Source organism: Alternaria hordeiaustralica, assembly GCF_023758085.1.
Source record: "Alternaria hordeiaustralica strain BMP 2776 chromosome Unknown scaffold_1, whole genome shotgun sequence".
NCBI classification, from domain to species: Eukaryota; Fungi; Ascomycota; class Dothideomycetes; order Pleosporales; family Pleosporaceae; genus Alternaria; species Alternaria hordeiaustralica.
Window position 1 is genome coordinate 1,282,948 of NW_026056773.1, and position 13,505 is coordinate 1,296,452.

General features: G+C 55.1%; 6 protein-coding genes across 6 annotated transcripts; 3 read left to right on the plus strand and 3 right to left on the minus strand.

Moving 5' to 3' along the window:
* Positions 1 to 3,046, minus strand: J4E84_000393 (uncharacterized protein; the record flags this gene model as incomplete). Its single annotated transcript, XM_049383034.1, has 4 exons — positions 1 to 503; positions 555 to 1,598; positions 1,654 to 2,391; positions 2,440 to 3,046. The coding sequence occupies 4 exons, from the start codon at positions 3,044 to 3,046 to the stop codon at positions 1 to 3; spliced, it is 2,892 nt and encodes a 963-aa protein (XP_049248552.1).
* A 4,283-nt stretch (positions 3,047 to 7,329) lies between these two features.
* On the plus strand, positions 7,330 to 7,764 carry J4E84_000394 (uncharacterized protein; the record flags this gene model as incomplete). Its single annotated transcript, XM_049383035.1, has 1 exon — positions 7,330 to 7,764. The coding sequence occupies one exon, from the start codon at positions 7,330 to 7,332 to the stop codon at positions 7,762 to 7,764; it is 435 nt and encodes a 144-aa protein (XP_049248553.1).
* A 125-nt stretch (positions 7,765 to 7,889) lies between these two features.
* J4E84_000395 (uncharacterized protein) lies at positions 7,890 to 8,717 on the minus strand (the record flags this gene model as incomplete). Its single annotated transcript, XM_049383036.1, has 3 exons — positions 7,890 to 7,974; positions 8,024 to 8,128; positions 8,182 to 8,717. The coding sequence occupies 3 exons, from the start codon at positions 8,715 to 8,717 to the stop codon at positions 7,890 to 7,892; spliced, it is 726 nt and encodes a 241-aa protein (XP_049248554.1).
* A 333-nt stretch (positions 8,718 to 9,050) lies between these two features.
* On the plus strand, positions 9,051 to 11,297 carry J4E84_000396 (uncharacterized protein; the record flags this gene model as incomplete). The annotated part of the gene is made up of 3 exons (XM_049383037.1): positions 9,051 to 9,253; positions 9,301 to 10,903; positions 10,950 to 11,297. 3 exons carry the CDS (start codon positions 9,051 to 9,053, stop codon positions 11,295 to 11,297), a joined length of 2,154 nt encoding a protein of 717 aa, XP_049248555.1.
* A 535-nt stretch (positions 11,298 to 11,832) lies between these two features.
* On the plus strand, positions 11,833 to 12,425 carry J4E84_000397 (uncharacterized protein; the record flags this gene model as incomplete). Its single annotated transcript, XM_049383038.1, has 2 exons — positions 11,833 to 11,940; positions 12,009 to 12,425. 2 exons carry the CDS (start codon positions 11,833 to 11,835, stop codon positions 12,423 to 12,425), a joined length of 525 nt encoding a protein of 174 aa, XP_049248556.1.
* A 115-nt stretch (positions 12,426 to 12,540) lies between these two features.
* Positions 12,541 to 13,500, minus strand: J4E84_000398 (uncharacterized protein; the record flags this gene model as incomplete). The annotated part of the gene is made up of 2 exons (XM_049383039.1): positions 12,541 to 13,103; positions 13,173 to 13,500. The coding sequence occupies 2 exons, from the start codon at positions 13,498 to 13,500 to the stop codon at positions 12,541 to 12,543; spliced, it is 891 nt and encodes a 296-aa protein (XP_049248557.1).
* Between the last annotated feature and the right edge of the window lie 5 nt (positions 13,501 to 13,505).

Consider the following 13,505-nt stretch of genomic DNA (forward strand, 5'->3'; position numbering starts at 1 on the left):
TCAGATTTCGTCGAGAGGCGTGAAAAGACGTTTCATGTTTAGCGTCAAGTCGGCGATGGCGTAGTCGTCAGCGATAGCAACCATGGAGCCGATCTCGATGCCTTTCTGGGCGGAGTCTGATGCAACGTAATGTCTGATCTGTTTCAGGAGATTGAACACATGCCGGCACCGAACATCCGCAGGAGCGGCCCAGTCGTCTGGTCGAGACTGCCGCAAGAACGCTTGAGCTAGGAAGTAAAAGTGGATGCCGTCTCGGCAGAATCCACGTCGACGCTGGTTCTGTGTGAACTGGATAGCAAGGTCCTTGTCCCAGCAAGCCTTCCATAGCGAAAGCGCGCCGACCGTCGAACGGAGCTTATTTTGGATTTGCTCATTGACGCCATTTGGTGGTGTGGCAGGACTATCGCCTTGCGATCGGGGTGTGCTTGTACCGCTTGAAGACACTCGCTGAAGCAGCTGATGCTGGATGTTGTAGATTTGCGCATGAATCGCGTGAATGAGAACTGGAGACGACGTTAGAGGGCTGTAGTTGACCGCAGACAGAGAAAACTTACTGAATTTTCCAAAGACATTAGTAGCCCGCTCAGGAAATTTTCCTGGACAGGCTCCGTTGAGTACACACAACGCCTCGCACAAGGCTAGTTGTTTTGCGCGTCTGCTTCCCGATTCGTTGCTCATCTGCGCTGACGATCCTCTCAGACCCAGAGCACTGGCGCATTCTTCAGAAGTCTTCGCTTCCCAGGCTGCATCATCGGCCGGCAGAGGGACTGTGATGCTCTTGGCGTCGAACCTGGGCTGTGTGTTGAAGAATATGGTGGAAGAAGCATCGATAAGATAAATGTATGCCGCCAATCGAGTTCGCTTTTCATTCTCAATCCAAGAGTTCCAGTTCCACAAGTCCACCTCTGCACCTGTTATTGGTCCAGATTGGTGCAACGCGCTCGCATTCGGATTGTCCTGAGGAAGAGGTTGGAATAGTGCCGCACAACGTGTAATGTTGACCACTGTCCGCACCTCATCTCGCACTTGTTGACGTTGTTGCTGGGACCCGTGCCATAGGAACTGAGAGTGAAGGAGGACTAGTGCTTGTATCTCCTCGGTAGTCGCAGTCAGCTGATGGTTCAAATCAGCCATCTGGTGCGCCTGCGCCAGTTCGTGAACATGACTAGATTTCAGCATGCTCTCTCGCACACGATCCATCAGCCATCGGACATCCGAAGGGCGCATTCGATCAGAATACACGGCGCCAACACAGCACATCGCCAGAACAAGCCCAGGGTTGGCGGAAAACGGATCAAATGTTGCAACGTGTATCAAAGGCCAGTGTGATTGATAGTGTCTGTATTGGTGTAGGAAATCCTTTACGTTGTCTCCAGTCAAGATAGTCTTCAGCCTTTCGTGAGCGTACGCCTCGTCTGATTGTTGATTTGAAAGTAAAGACGCATTCGGAAAGCAAAAGTTGAAAAGCGATTGTGCCAGGTTGTGCAGAGGATCAGACGTGGATTGGCCAATAAACCAGTTGTCAAGCATCGGGGAAGAGTCGGCCAAACTGGGAACATGCGAGTATAGTCCAAACAAAGTATCATGTGGTGTATCATCTGAGGTCTAAAAGTTCCGGTCAGAACTGGGCCGATTTTTGAAAGGTTGGGCCACCTGCCGTACTGGAATTATTCATATCGCCGTTGAACGATCCGTTTCGCCAAAGTGAGCCATCCTGGCCGTTGGTCATGCCGTCCACGTTGGGCAGGGTCGATGCTCCTCCGTACGAAGCTGGGTCCGCGGCCTCACTCTTAACGGTCATGCCATTCTGTGCCATCGAACCGTTGGTGGAGGCGTGGTCATAGTTGTTGTAATGGGAGTTGGGGTCGGATCCGTTGGCTGCAGGCTGAGTCTGCTGTTGCTGCTGCTGTTGCGCGTAGCCATTGGCGAGACCGTCGGGCCGGTAGTCGTTGAAGTTCATCCTGTTGTTCGCGAAGTCCATGGCCGACATGCTCCTACGATGCGCGCTGTCCTCTACTCCACTGCTGGGGCGCATCAAGCTGTTAGAGCGAGATGTGCGCGCCGACATGGACTGGTGATGGTTGGCAAGCGAAGGTAGGCTGTCGTTGAAGCCATTGCCGCCCATCGCCGGCATCTGAGGCAAGCCCATGGTGTAGCCACCAGCATCTGCGTAAGACATGGAATTCGCGCCAATGTGGTTGAGGTACGAGTTCTGGTCCGCGCCGCTGGGCTGCCTGTTCTTCTGCAGATGTTGTTGCGCGTGCTGGAGGTGGTTCGCGCCGGTTGGGTTACCCCTTCGTATTGAGCACTTTTGGAAGTGACGCTTCAGGATGTCGCTTCTGCTAAAAGTGTCCTTGCAGAGATGGCATTGGTAGGGCCGCTCGCCGGTGTCTGTGTAATGTTAGAAGCGGAGCGCGGTTATGTGGAGGCTAAACTTACGGCGCAACAGATGACGCTTGAGATGCTTCAGGTGCAGGTACGTCTTGTTGCAGTGAGGACACTCGTATTTGCCCTCGGCATTCTTGGTGGCAGTTGTGGGAGTCTTGCCTGCAGCGGGTGCGGGCCTACCGGGGTGCGTGGGCAAGACTCCGCGACGACCTTGCTGACCGACGACGTGAACGGGTTCGGGCTCCTGGTTGGGGAGTACGGGAGGGTGGGCGTACATGGACGTGTGTCCCAGTCCCATGCCAGGAGGGCCGCCGAGCTGGTGGCCGTTGGTATGCGCAGATGCTGTGGACAGCATAGGCGCCTGCGAATAAGCCGACGACATGGGCATGTACGAACTCGGCGTGGGCTGGAGGGGTCGCAGCGGCGGGTGCTGCAGCGGAGGCATGGTAGAACTGCCATTGGCGGCCGAGGTCACAGGCGTGTGCGGCGGCTGGGGCGTGTGAGGGTTGCTATTGTGGCTGTACATGGGCGCGTACTGGCTGGCGCTCTGTAGAGGCGGCAGGGTGGGCAGCTGGTTGTTGTTGCCATTGTACTGCTGCTGGCCTATTGATGGGTAGCTATTGAGGCCAGGCTGACGGAAGCGGTCTGTGGAATCCATAGTGAAGTTATTGGTGGGTCGAGGGTGAGTGAAGTGATGGGAAAGGCGCGACCAATTGTTAGTCGTGAAGGGACCATTCGACGGAGCTTAGGGCGGAGTAACGTGTGCAAGGCTGGCTAAGCACACCACGAGGGCCGTTAGACGGACGTCGGGATGGAGGAACGATGGGCCACGAAGAAGCTTTACAGGTGGAGCCGTGTGGGGGACTGAGATGGCCAGTCGATACGCGTCGGCGGGTACTCCACGGGTGAGGTGGAATTGGGGAGCCCGCAGTGGGTGAGACGACGAGGTGATGGGTAAGAGGGGCGGCGATGTGGAATGGAAGAGTTTACCGGCGACGATGGGTTTCTCGTAGCTGGACTAGCAAGAAAGTTGCGTCGGTGGTTTGCCTGGCTCGCGCGGCAATTCACGCGAAGGGACAAGGGACCTGCTGCAGATCGGCGGCCCACACACCCTTCAGCCTCAGCCGATTGATTGCGGATAGACCAAGTGGAGAGCTGTAAGCACGAGACAGGTACGGTAGACCCACGACAGGAGTGAGGGCTGTTGGGGAGCTTTGGGGGAGGGGAGAAGGTGGCTCGGGGTAGAGATAGCGGTCGGCGAAAAAAATATGCGAGTTCTGCTGCGAGAAGTGCCCGTCTTCCGCACCGCGTAATTCCTGTTTCCGCGCTGCTGAATGCCGGAGCTTGCCGGACGTTGATAGCGAGCAGATATGGCTTGTCAAGAATAATGTGGGTGGCAGATACTGTGAGGAGGCAGGGGAGGCGTCGGACGCGCAAGAGATTTCTGAACAAGGTCTGTCGCGGCAAGCGCGTCGGGGTGCCTGTGCAGCGACGTTACAGACTTAGGGCGGGAATAGTAGGTGAGGACAGTGGGAGAGATGCAGGACCATCTCGAGACCCCGACTACGCCTAGGGACTAGGGACTCGGACGCGGCACGTGATGACCGAGACTGATGACTTTTCGCATACGTGAGATGTTCGTATTGTGTGCACTGCATTGGAGCGCGTATGCGCCGCCCGTTGGAAAAAACTATTACCAATGACGACAGCCGTTCGTGGGCTAACGGGCCAGGACCCAATTGCATGCACATGCACAGATGCCTTAGATTCCTAGTCTACGCGCTGGCCGGGGCCCTTGAGTCGTGCCCACCTCCGAAGCTGGGTGCGTGTATCGATGCGTATCATAGCCCTCCCGTATGTCCCCCGACCTCGTCCATTACCATGGCCCAGGAGTTTCAACCACGCCACGGCGCGGCAATCGATAAGGGCAAGAGCCTCATTCCACCATCGCCCGCACCGTCTTGGGCGGTTTCACTTTCCAGAACCCCCATTCCCATGGTACCTCCCAGTTGCTCGTACGTACTGTCGGCGCGCCTTAGTCTGCGTGACTTGTCAGAGCCACCGGATCGGTAAGGCCAGCGAGCGCGAGCAAGCAACTCATCCGAGCATCGACCCGACAAAGGCCGAGCTTCACGTCGCGTTGGCGGCTGTGGCTTGCTGGGGTGTTATATCCGTCCATGAAACCAAGCGCACCCGACGAGCTCCAAGCCCCAGAAATGTTTCCGCGCAGCTCTGCCAGCGCGTCCCGTGGTCGCAACCCTCTGCTCCATGTCTCTCAGCTCTCTCCGAGCCGTCGCTGGCGGGAGCGCTGGGCCAGTGGCCGTTGGCAGGCGCCGAGCGTGAGGTGAAAAGTTTCGTGAGCGTGACGTATGGCTACCCGCAAGCAGCTAGCGCGCAGCTGGGATCCCTTGACGGCAGATTGCAACGGCGTCCGCCAAATCTTCGGCTCGCCAGATCCTTCGGCTGTGCGACCCTCGAATGAAACCTCACGTCTTGAAACAGCTCTGCGGAATGGATGCGCTGGAAGGTCGAGGCGCCGGGCATTCAAATCGAAACAACACACGCTGCAGCTCCAGAGACGACAGCAATGCGCGACGTCTTGTTGGCCGCGATCGCCCAAGGCGAATATTGTTGAATGCCTCTCGTCCACTCAGCTTACGTATCGCGACTTGGAACGCCGCTAGCGTCTTCTATCACGATGCCGCTCGGCCTCGAAGCTGACGGTGAAGGACGCTCAATGCGGCATACCGCGTGCTGCTGCTGACTCGATTACAGCACCAAAAGTGACACGCATCCAATGCCTGCCAGCTCAACTCCTTCATAACTGCGCACCCTCTGCCCTAGTCCGCTCTTGTGCTGCCGTGCATATCCTGCATCTATCTGCCTCTTTTCGAACGCGCAATATGTTGTCAAGAGATTGTGTGCACAAAGTCTTGCCGTGACCGTCGCTTGAGAGCATCCGATCTTGACGTTGCATGCTTGGCAAAGTACAACGCAACCTTTTGCGGAAGAATTTGCCGAGGCTTTAGAGTGCAAGGTGATGGAAGAGAAATTTTCCTCGGCAAGCGGCATGCTGTCACAGAGACCGATGGCGCGATGCTTTGTAGTTGAGCTTAGACGGGCGTCGTGGCTTGCCAGAGTGCCGTTAGATGCAGATGAGCCAACCCCCCCACGTGTTGTGCGCTATCCCACATCGCTCTTGTGTATCAAACTCCCGGCATGCCAGCAATTCTTGCAGCTTGCGCCATGCCATCCGATGCGACACCGTGCGCTCAATCGCTCTCAGGGTTTCGACGGCACCCCTAGGCGTGCTAGGTGGCCGCATCTGCGCTCCCTGAACGCGCAATGCTCCTGGAATGCGCACACTGCCCACACGCTCTGCATCGTGGAAGTTGGAATAAGCTCCAGTCCCACTTGCGGTTGCGCTCCCGAATCTGGGTGTGGATGATACCCGAAGGTGGGCATCAAAGTGGGCTGTCCGCTTGACGCGCTGCAGTGATTCCCAAGACGGCAAGACCAGCGACATACAGGCGGGATGTCTATGTCGTGCAGCAGGCTCTGACCCGCCGTGGCTTGACCGTCATGCACTCGATGAGTTTCAACCTCCTGTCTTGTGAGGTCACGCCGCCGAGAGAAAGACCGGTGAGGCGCTGGGACAGGCTTCCGACGTCAAGATAGCGTATCATACAAGTCATGGAACCAGGGTCCTTGACCGGATGAACTTGGGACTGTCCGCCGACTTTGCGTAGGCGGAAGTGCAGTTCCGAAGCGTAGCTGCGCTTGGCTTCGACGCGCATATGACTCGATGCGAAGCCAGGAGCAAGGCGCAGGCTGGTTCGCAACAAGGCGAGGATGCCCACTGAAACACAGCGTTGTAATCATCGTGGTATGTCTGCTGGCGCTACGGCAATGCTGTAATTGCAGACATTGTGAGTTTGGTAGGCGCGACTCCAGTGGCGGTATCTAGGTACTGATCCCATCTCTTTCTCTCATCATTACCGTGCATGAGCGATTTGAGAAACATGGCTCTCAGAGCCATAATTTGATGTGCTTCGGAGTTTGGGCGTGGTAGGAGAAATTCCTGAATCCTGATGGTCACGTTGCAGGCCCTTGTGTACCAGAGGCATTGCCTGCCTTGCTGTGGAGCGCCACGGTACCCAGGTACCACCTTTGGTGCACTCGATGCTCAACATTTCATCGAACAAAAGAATGTAAGGTTGGGATATAGGGATACATATGTATTTAGGTACAGCTGATATCGAAAAAACTGGATCGATTGCGGAGACGTACATGCTTGGTGGCGCTTGCTCTAGTAGGCAGGCATGGTAGGATGCGACAACCTAGGTAGGCTTGAGCATACATATACGCAGTGGTGGCCTGCATCTTGCTCGTTTGTATCGCTCGAAAATTCTGGACAATGTGTGCCATCGATCCGATTGTGTCCAATCTAATGTCACAGGTTTTGTGCGCCTTGATGAAGTTGGCCGGCTGGCTCACCTTGTGTAGCCGTCTGTAGCAAGATGCCGACAATTGTCTTTGCTGCAGTGTGCGACTTGAAGTTCGTCGCATTGCTTCCTGTAGCTGTAGTAGTGAGCCGGCTACTACGAGCCATAAATGTTGTGGTGAGCCGCACCGCAAAAGTGCGTTGCAGAGGTCTTCCTGCCCGGGCATGCGAAATACGTGAAAATCCAGACAACGGGAAACTGGCACTTCGGAGGTTGCGATCATGTTTGTATGGGTGTGTTATGATACTCGATAACTTACACTATATTCTCATGGTGTTTTCATGTGATTTCCAGTGATGTGTGCAATACGTGATTATTTTTCAATGTTTAGAGGTTTCTAGAATTGACGAATGTAGCTTCTCCAATCATCGCAACACCCAACGGCTGTACTAATAAACGCACTCTCGACTTTGTCTCCCGAAGATCAAAACACTCCATGAGAACAACAAGAGCTCTAGCACAAGCTTTACGTGCCCACACAACTGCGTTCCGCCGTCCACAAAACTACTGCATCCACGTTCCCCACCTACAAGTACGCGCGATGTCAGACTCCACCAACTCAGCAAATCCCCCTACTCCACAGGATCCTCAGGATCAGACGTCGCAAGAATCCAACAAAACCCCACTACCTCTTCCGGCACCTACGGCTGACGAGGGTACCACGCAGATCAACGTCGGTGGGCAAGCGGTCAAGCTGGATCATCTGGGCCCTCTGGTAGTGAACAAGGATGGCACATTGTCGCGCATCGCAAATTGGGAGCAGATGGCGGACATTGAAAAGCAGAACACTTTGAGGATTTTGGTGAAACGAAACCAATTGAGGACAGAGGCTTTGAAGGAGAAAGCGGATGGAGAGGGAGACGGGGCTTGATTGAAAGCATGGGTCACGGGCGGAAACACATGTACATGTCTCGTGTAGAAGGTGGTTGTAACTTCATCTACAAAATGTGATGTTTCTTCTTCTACTATCTATGTCCTTGGTCGAAACACGCGGCTCTATGGCTTCTGGGTCTTTGTGTGTGTCATACGCTCGAAGTAAGACCATTGGCCTTCTGGCGCCGGCTCCTCGAGTGGCTCCCAACTGTGGCGGGTTAGCTGTGATATGAGCAGCCAGGAAGTAGTCTACTTACACCTTGGCCTCGACCATGACGTCTACAAGCTTATGTTCGCCCTCAGCAACCTGGATGACTTCTTCAATCAATCCTGCGCCAATTCTGCTCTCAAGTTCCGAGATGCTGTACATGTTAGCCACGGATACATTATTGACTACGGCTCATGTATGACATACGCTTCGGCAGTGTATTGCGGCTCAGGGTCGAACTTGACATCGGCGACTGCCCGCTCGGGCGTGTAGTTGACATCGCCCTTCATCTTCTTGGCATGGGGCAAGCGCTCTTTCGAGGACCGAATGCCCTCGGGGAAGGTCTCGACGGCCTCACCGTCCCACTCAGCAGCCTTTGACCGCTCATCGACCTCGTGCTGGGTTGGGAGTATAATGGTCTGTCCGCCTGTTGTGTCGATGGCCTGATATCTTGTCGGGTCCTGGCTGACTTGCTGCGCGACCTTTTGCTGCCACTCATCCCATCCTGCTGGCGTAGCTTGCTCGATGACGGCTAGGCGGTGCTTGGTGAGAGCCTCGGTCGATTGGCGGTACACGGAGGATTCGGGAATCTTCTTGAGCTTGTCGAGGGTGGAGTGGTAGTGGTAGAGGAGGGTGGAGCGCGGCGACGGGTGGGTGAGCAGGCCTGTGAGACCCGTGGGTGTGCCGGCCTCGAGGAACTGGCCGGGCTTGACGCTGGCGAGGAGACGTGCAGCTGCCCTCATGTTGGCGGGAGTGTGCGAGGTGGGGCGGGGGCGCAATTGGTGCTTCGCAGTGGTGATGCCGTCAGGACGAAGATGCGCCCGCCAAGCGATATGCAGCCGGAGCGGCGGGCCCTGGCTAGTAAGCGTCCCATGGCTCAGGGACAATGCGCCCTGGAGACACGATTACCCTCATTCACGCGCGACGTCCCCTCCGCCACGCCTGCGTGATACACAGGCTCGCTGTAATTCCTACAATCTCTACCAATCGCGCCCCCGATACGCAACAACTTCCTTGTCCCCTCGCGTGCGGACCGCTGCCTCACACGAGCAGCCCGCCCCTCAGCCATCGCCGCGATGCGCTCTATATTATATTCCCTCCTGTCGCTGGCGACGTTTGCTTCCACACTTGCGGCCGACACGTCGAGTGCCCAGGCGACCGCCAAGAAGGATGACTGGGACGACAAGACGCCAGACACAATATTCAACGGCGAGACGGTGCCGCCCATGATAGAACTTGGGCCTGCCACCATAGACACCGAGATCAGCAAAGGCAACTGGTATGGAGACAGCTGTAGATCAATCACGGTATACTGACATTCCGCAGGATAGTAGAGTTCTTCTCGCCCTACTGCAGCCATTGCATGCACTTCAAGCCCACCTACCAGACCATCTACGAATTCTACTACACCTCGAAACCCTTTCTCTCAAAAGACGAGCCCGAAGGCGATTCCCTGAATTCCTTCACCCGATACTATGACTTCAAGTTTGCCAAGGTCGACTGCGTCGCATACGCCGATATCTGCAAGAAGCACAACATCCAGAGCTATCCGTCCATGATCTACTTTCAGGACGGCAAAGAGATGGAAAGAGAGACAGGCTCCAAGGACATGAAGGGCATGAGTTCCTGGGTAGAGCGACTTCTGGAGACTCTCCGACCGGGTACACGCAAGGAGGGAGGTCCCAAGCTCCCCAAAGTTGGCGCAACATCTGTAGAAACTGGCCCGGAAACGGAGGAGGCTGTCAAGGAAGAGAAGAAGTCGGAAGCCCAAGACAAGAAGGCAGCGAGCCCAGCCACCAACCTAGCCGCCGGCGCCACACCTTCAGCTTCGCAAACGACCAAGGCTGCGCCTGCAAAGATTGAGCCCACCTCGAATGCGAACCCGTCCGGCATCGTCGAGCACCTTACCGCCGAGACGTTCGAGAAGCTCGTTACAAATACACGCGATCCCTGGTTTGTCAAGTTCTACGCGCCATGGTGCCACCACTGCCAGGCTCTTGCGCCGACATGGGCGAACCTTGCGCGACAGATGAAGGGCAAGCTCAACATTGGTGAGGTTGACTGCGATGTGGAGAGGAAGTTGTGCAAGGAGGCCCGTGTTCGAGGCTACCCGACTATGCTCTTCTTTCAAGGTGGCGAGCGCATTGAGTATGGAGGTCTCCGTGGACTTGGTGATCTGCTTGACTACGCGGAGAAGGCCTCGGCGATCGGTTCTGGCGTGCCTGATGTGAACGCTGAAGAGTTCAAGAAGATGGAGGAGACGGAAGAAGTCATCTTCACCTATTTCTACGACCACGCAACCACCTCGGAAGATTTTCAGGCACTCGAGCGGCTTCCTCTCAGCCTTGTAGGCCGCGCAAAGTTGGTCAAGACAAATGACAAGGAGCTCTTTGACCGCTTCAAGATTTCCACTTGGCCAAGATTAATGGTCTCAAGAGACGGAAAGCCTACGTACTACCCACCCAGGACACCATTCGAAATGCGCGACGTCAAGAAGGTCCTCACCTGGATGAAATCTGTTTGGTTGCCCATCGTCCCAGAGATGACATCTACCAATGCCCGCGAGATCATGGATGGCAAGTTTGTTGTTCTTGGTATACTGAACCGCGACCGTTCCGACGAGTTCATCCTCTCTAAGCGTGAGTTGAAGAGCGCGGCTCTTGAGTGGATTGACAAGCAGGACACTGCCTACCAGCTTGAGCGACAGGAGCTTCGCGACGCGAAGCAACTGCGCATTGAAGAAGCCGAGGACAAGGATAACCAGCGAGCACTCAGAGATGCGAAATCCATCCGAATCAACATGGATGATATCCAGCGCACTCAAGTCGCATTCGCATGGGTTGACGGTATCTTCTGGGAACGCTGGATCCGGACCACATACGGTGTCGATGTCAAGGACGGCGAGAGCGTCATCATCAATGATGAAGATGTAAGTCACTCGGGTTCGCTCACACGTATCTTGCTAACACGTATAGAACCGTCGCTACTGGGATAACACCGTATCCGGCGAACCTATCCGCCTCTCTCGCGCCGCAATCCTGGAAACTATCAAGATGGTTACCTCGAACCCGCCCAAGATTGCCGCCAAATCTACCACTGGTCGCATTACTGGCATGTACCTCTCCACTCGTCACTTTATCAACAACCATCCCTTCATCTCGCTCGGCATGTTCGTCGGTTTCTTCACTGCCGCGACACTATTCGGCAACAGCAGGCGGAAGAGAAGGTTTGGAAATACCGGCGCGTACTTCCAGCTGGGAGAGAAAGATGGCTTACTGGGCGGCATGGGTAACGGCAACTTTGGAGGCGCGAAGCACGATTAAGCTCTGAGATAAGACCACAGGATGACTGTTGGGTGGTTCGGCGTTTTCTTTGGCATGTAGCATAGTCACGATTGGTTCTGATAGCGATAGCGGTTATTCATCTCGCGTCTTGTATTAATACAAACTGTTGTTATCTGCACTGCAATGGTCAAAGTGTGCGCCTGTACATGCCCGGACGATATCACGACATTTCCAAGCTTTTGACGTGCTACGGCAAAACCACATGGAGGTCTAGAGCGTATGCCATCATAACCAAGCATGTCACTTGCAGCTGGCCATTGGGTGGAGCACACACGTGTCTACGCGACGTAGCTCCCCACGCGTACCCCACCACCCCTCCAACTCACTTTCACGCATTCTACGCTCTGCAACTCGGGTACACGTCCCGCCCTTGACAATCGTCCGCTCCTTTACAACTTCCACGCTGCATTCTCTCAAGTTTCTCCGCGCAGCGAGATCGTGCCATCAGCATCCTGCTGCGATCCAAGCACGAGCATTTCTCCTCCGCCGATTACCTCACACATCCGCCCGCACAATGTCGACGATATCCCTTTCGGATCTCGAATTCGTGACTCGCGAGTCTCTCGCCAGCGACTTCAAATCCTCCGGCAAATCGCTGCCTGAAAACACTGCAGTCATCGACGTGAGAAAACACTCCTACACGAACCTTTCCCTGATATATACAAGACTGACCATGCGCCCTCGATCTAGGTACGAGACAGCGATCACGTCGGCGGTCACATCAAAGGCTCAACCTGGGTCCCTTCGTCGCATTTCGATTACAAAACTCCCGAGCTGATCCGCACACTACAAGACAAGGAAGTCGTCATCTTCCACTGCGCGTTATCGCAGCAACGGGGTCCCAGTGCGGCATTGAGATATCTGAGAGAGAAGGAAAGATTGGACCCGGCCTCGAAGGTGGAATCGAAGGGCGAGGTTGAGGAGCAGAGTGAAGCCGTGGATAAGAAGGAAGGAGAGAAAGGACCTAGCGGGACACAGGTCAAGAAGCAAAAGGTCTATGTGCTTCAGGGAGGGTTTACGATGTGGCAGGAGAAGTATGGACAGGACAAGGATTTGACAGAGGGGTATGAGAAGGATATTTGGGAGTTTGGTACGCCGGATCATTAGACGGTGGATGGACGCTGTTGCCGGAGAGGACTCGCCATACATCAGAAGATTATGACATCGAGCGTGACATCAACAATGATATTCTACAACAAACAATGAACTATTCATCGATACCCTAACAGCCCTTCGCATCAGCTTGGTCCTTGACCAACCCCGCGTAGTTCTGCTTCTCATAATCCATGATAGCCTGGACCTTCTTCGCACTCGCACTGCCCTTGTCAAACCGGTACCCCACCCACTCCTTCACTAACCGCCTGGCGAGTTCAATGCCAATAACTCGCTCGCCCATACACAGCACCTGTGCGTCATTCGACAGAATGGCGCGCTCCACCGAGAAAGAGTCATGTGCCGTTACAGCCCTAATGCCGGGCACCTTGTTCGCAGAAATGGCAACACCAAGACCAGTACCGCAGATGAGAACAGCGCGGTCTGCTTTGCCTTCTGCGACGAGCTTGGCAGCATCGACGGCGATGTGCGGGTATGCGGTTTTGTCGCTGTTTTCAGGTACGCCAACGTCGGTCACGGAGGCGATGCGCGAGTCGGCTTCGAGGTCCTTGATGATGGCTTTCTTGTACGAGACGCCCGCGTCGTCGCAGCCAATGGCTATGCGGAGGGGTTGCTGGTCTGATGACATGGTGGATGCTGATGTGTGACGCGTTGCGTGCGTGTAGGGAGGTTCTTAAAGTTCAGAAGTATCGTACTTCTTCTCGATGTTCCTTCTTTTCGTCTTGCTGACAACGTTCAAACGGCTTCGATCGCGTTCTTCTTCGTCGTCCTGATTTCTTGTTCCGCCACTTCGTCGGTCCGTTCTGTTTGTCGAATACGATACGTGACCCTCTGCGGAATGTACTTTCCGTCCGCTTCCTTCAATGACCTCGTTGACCGCGCGATTGACTGTCTTCTCAAACGGTTTCGTCACGTAGCTCAGATCCGTATGTCCGTGTGTCGGCCCTTTGCTTTCAATGACTTTAACTCTATCTGTCCCGTCTTTACTGTGGTCTTCGACTTTCTGGTACACGTGGTCGGCGTCTGTATCGAGGTTCAGAGAGAACAAAGCGCGCTTGGGAGGGGCCATTTTCG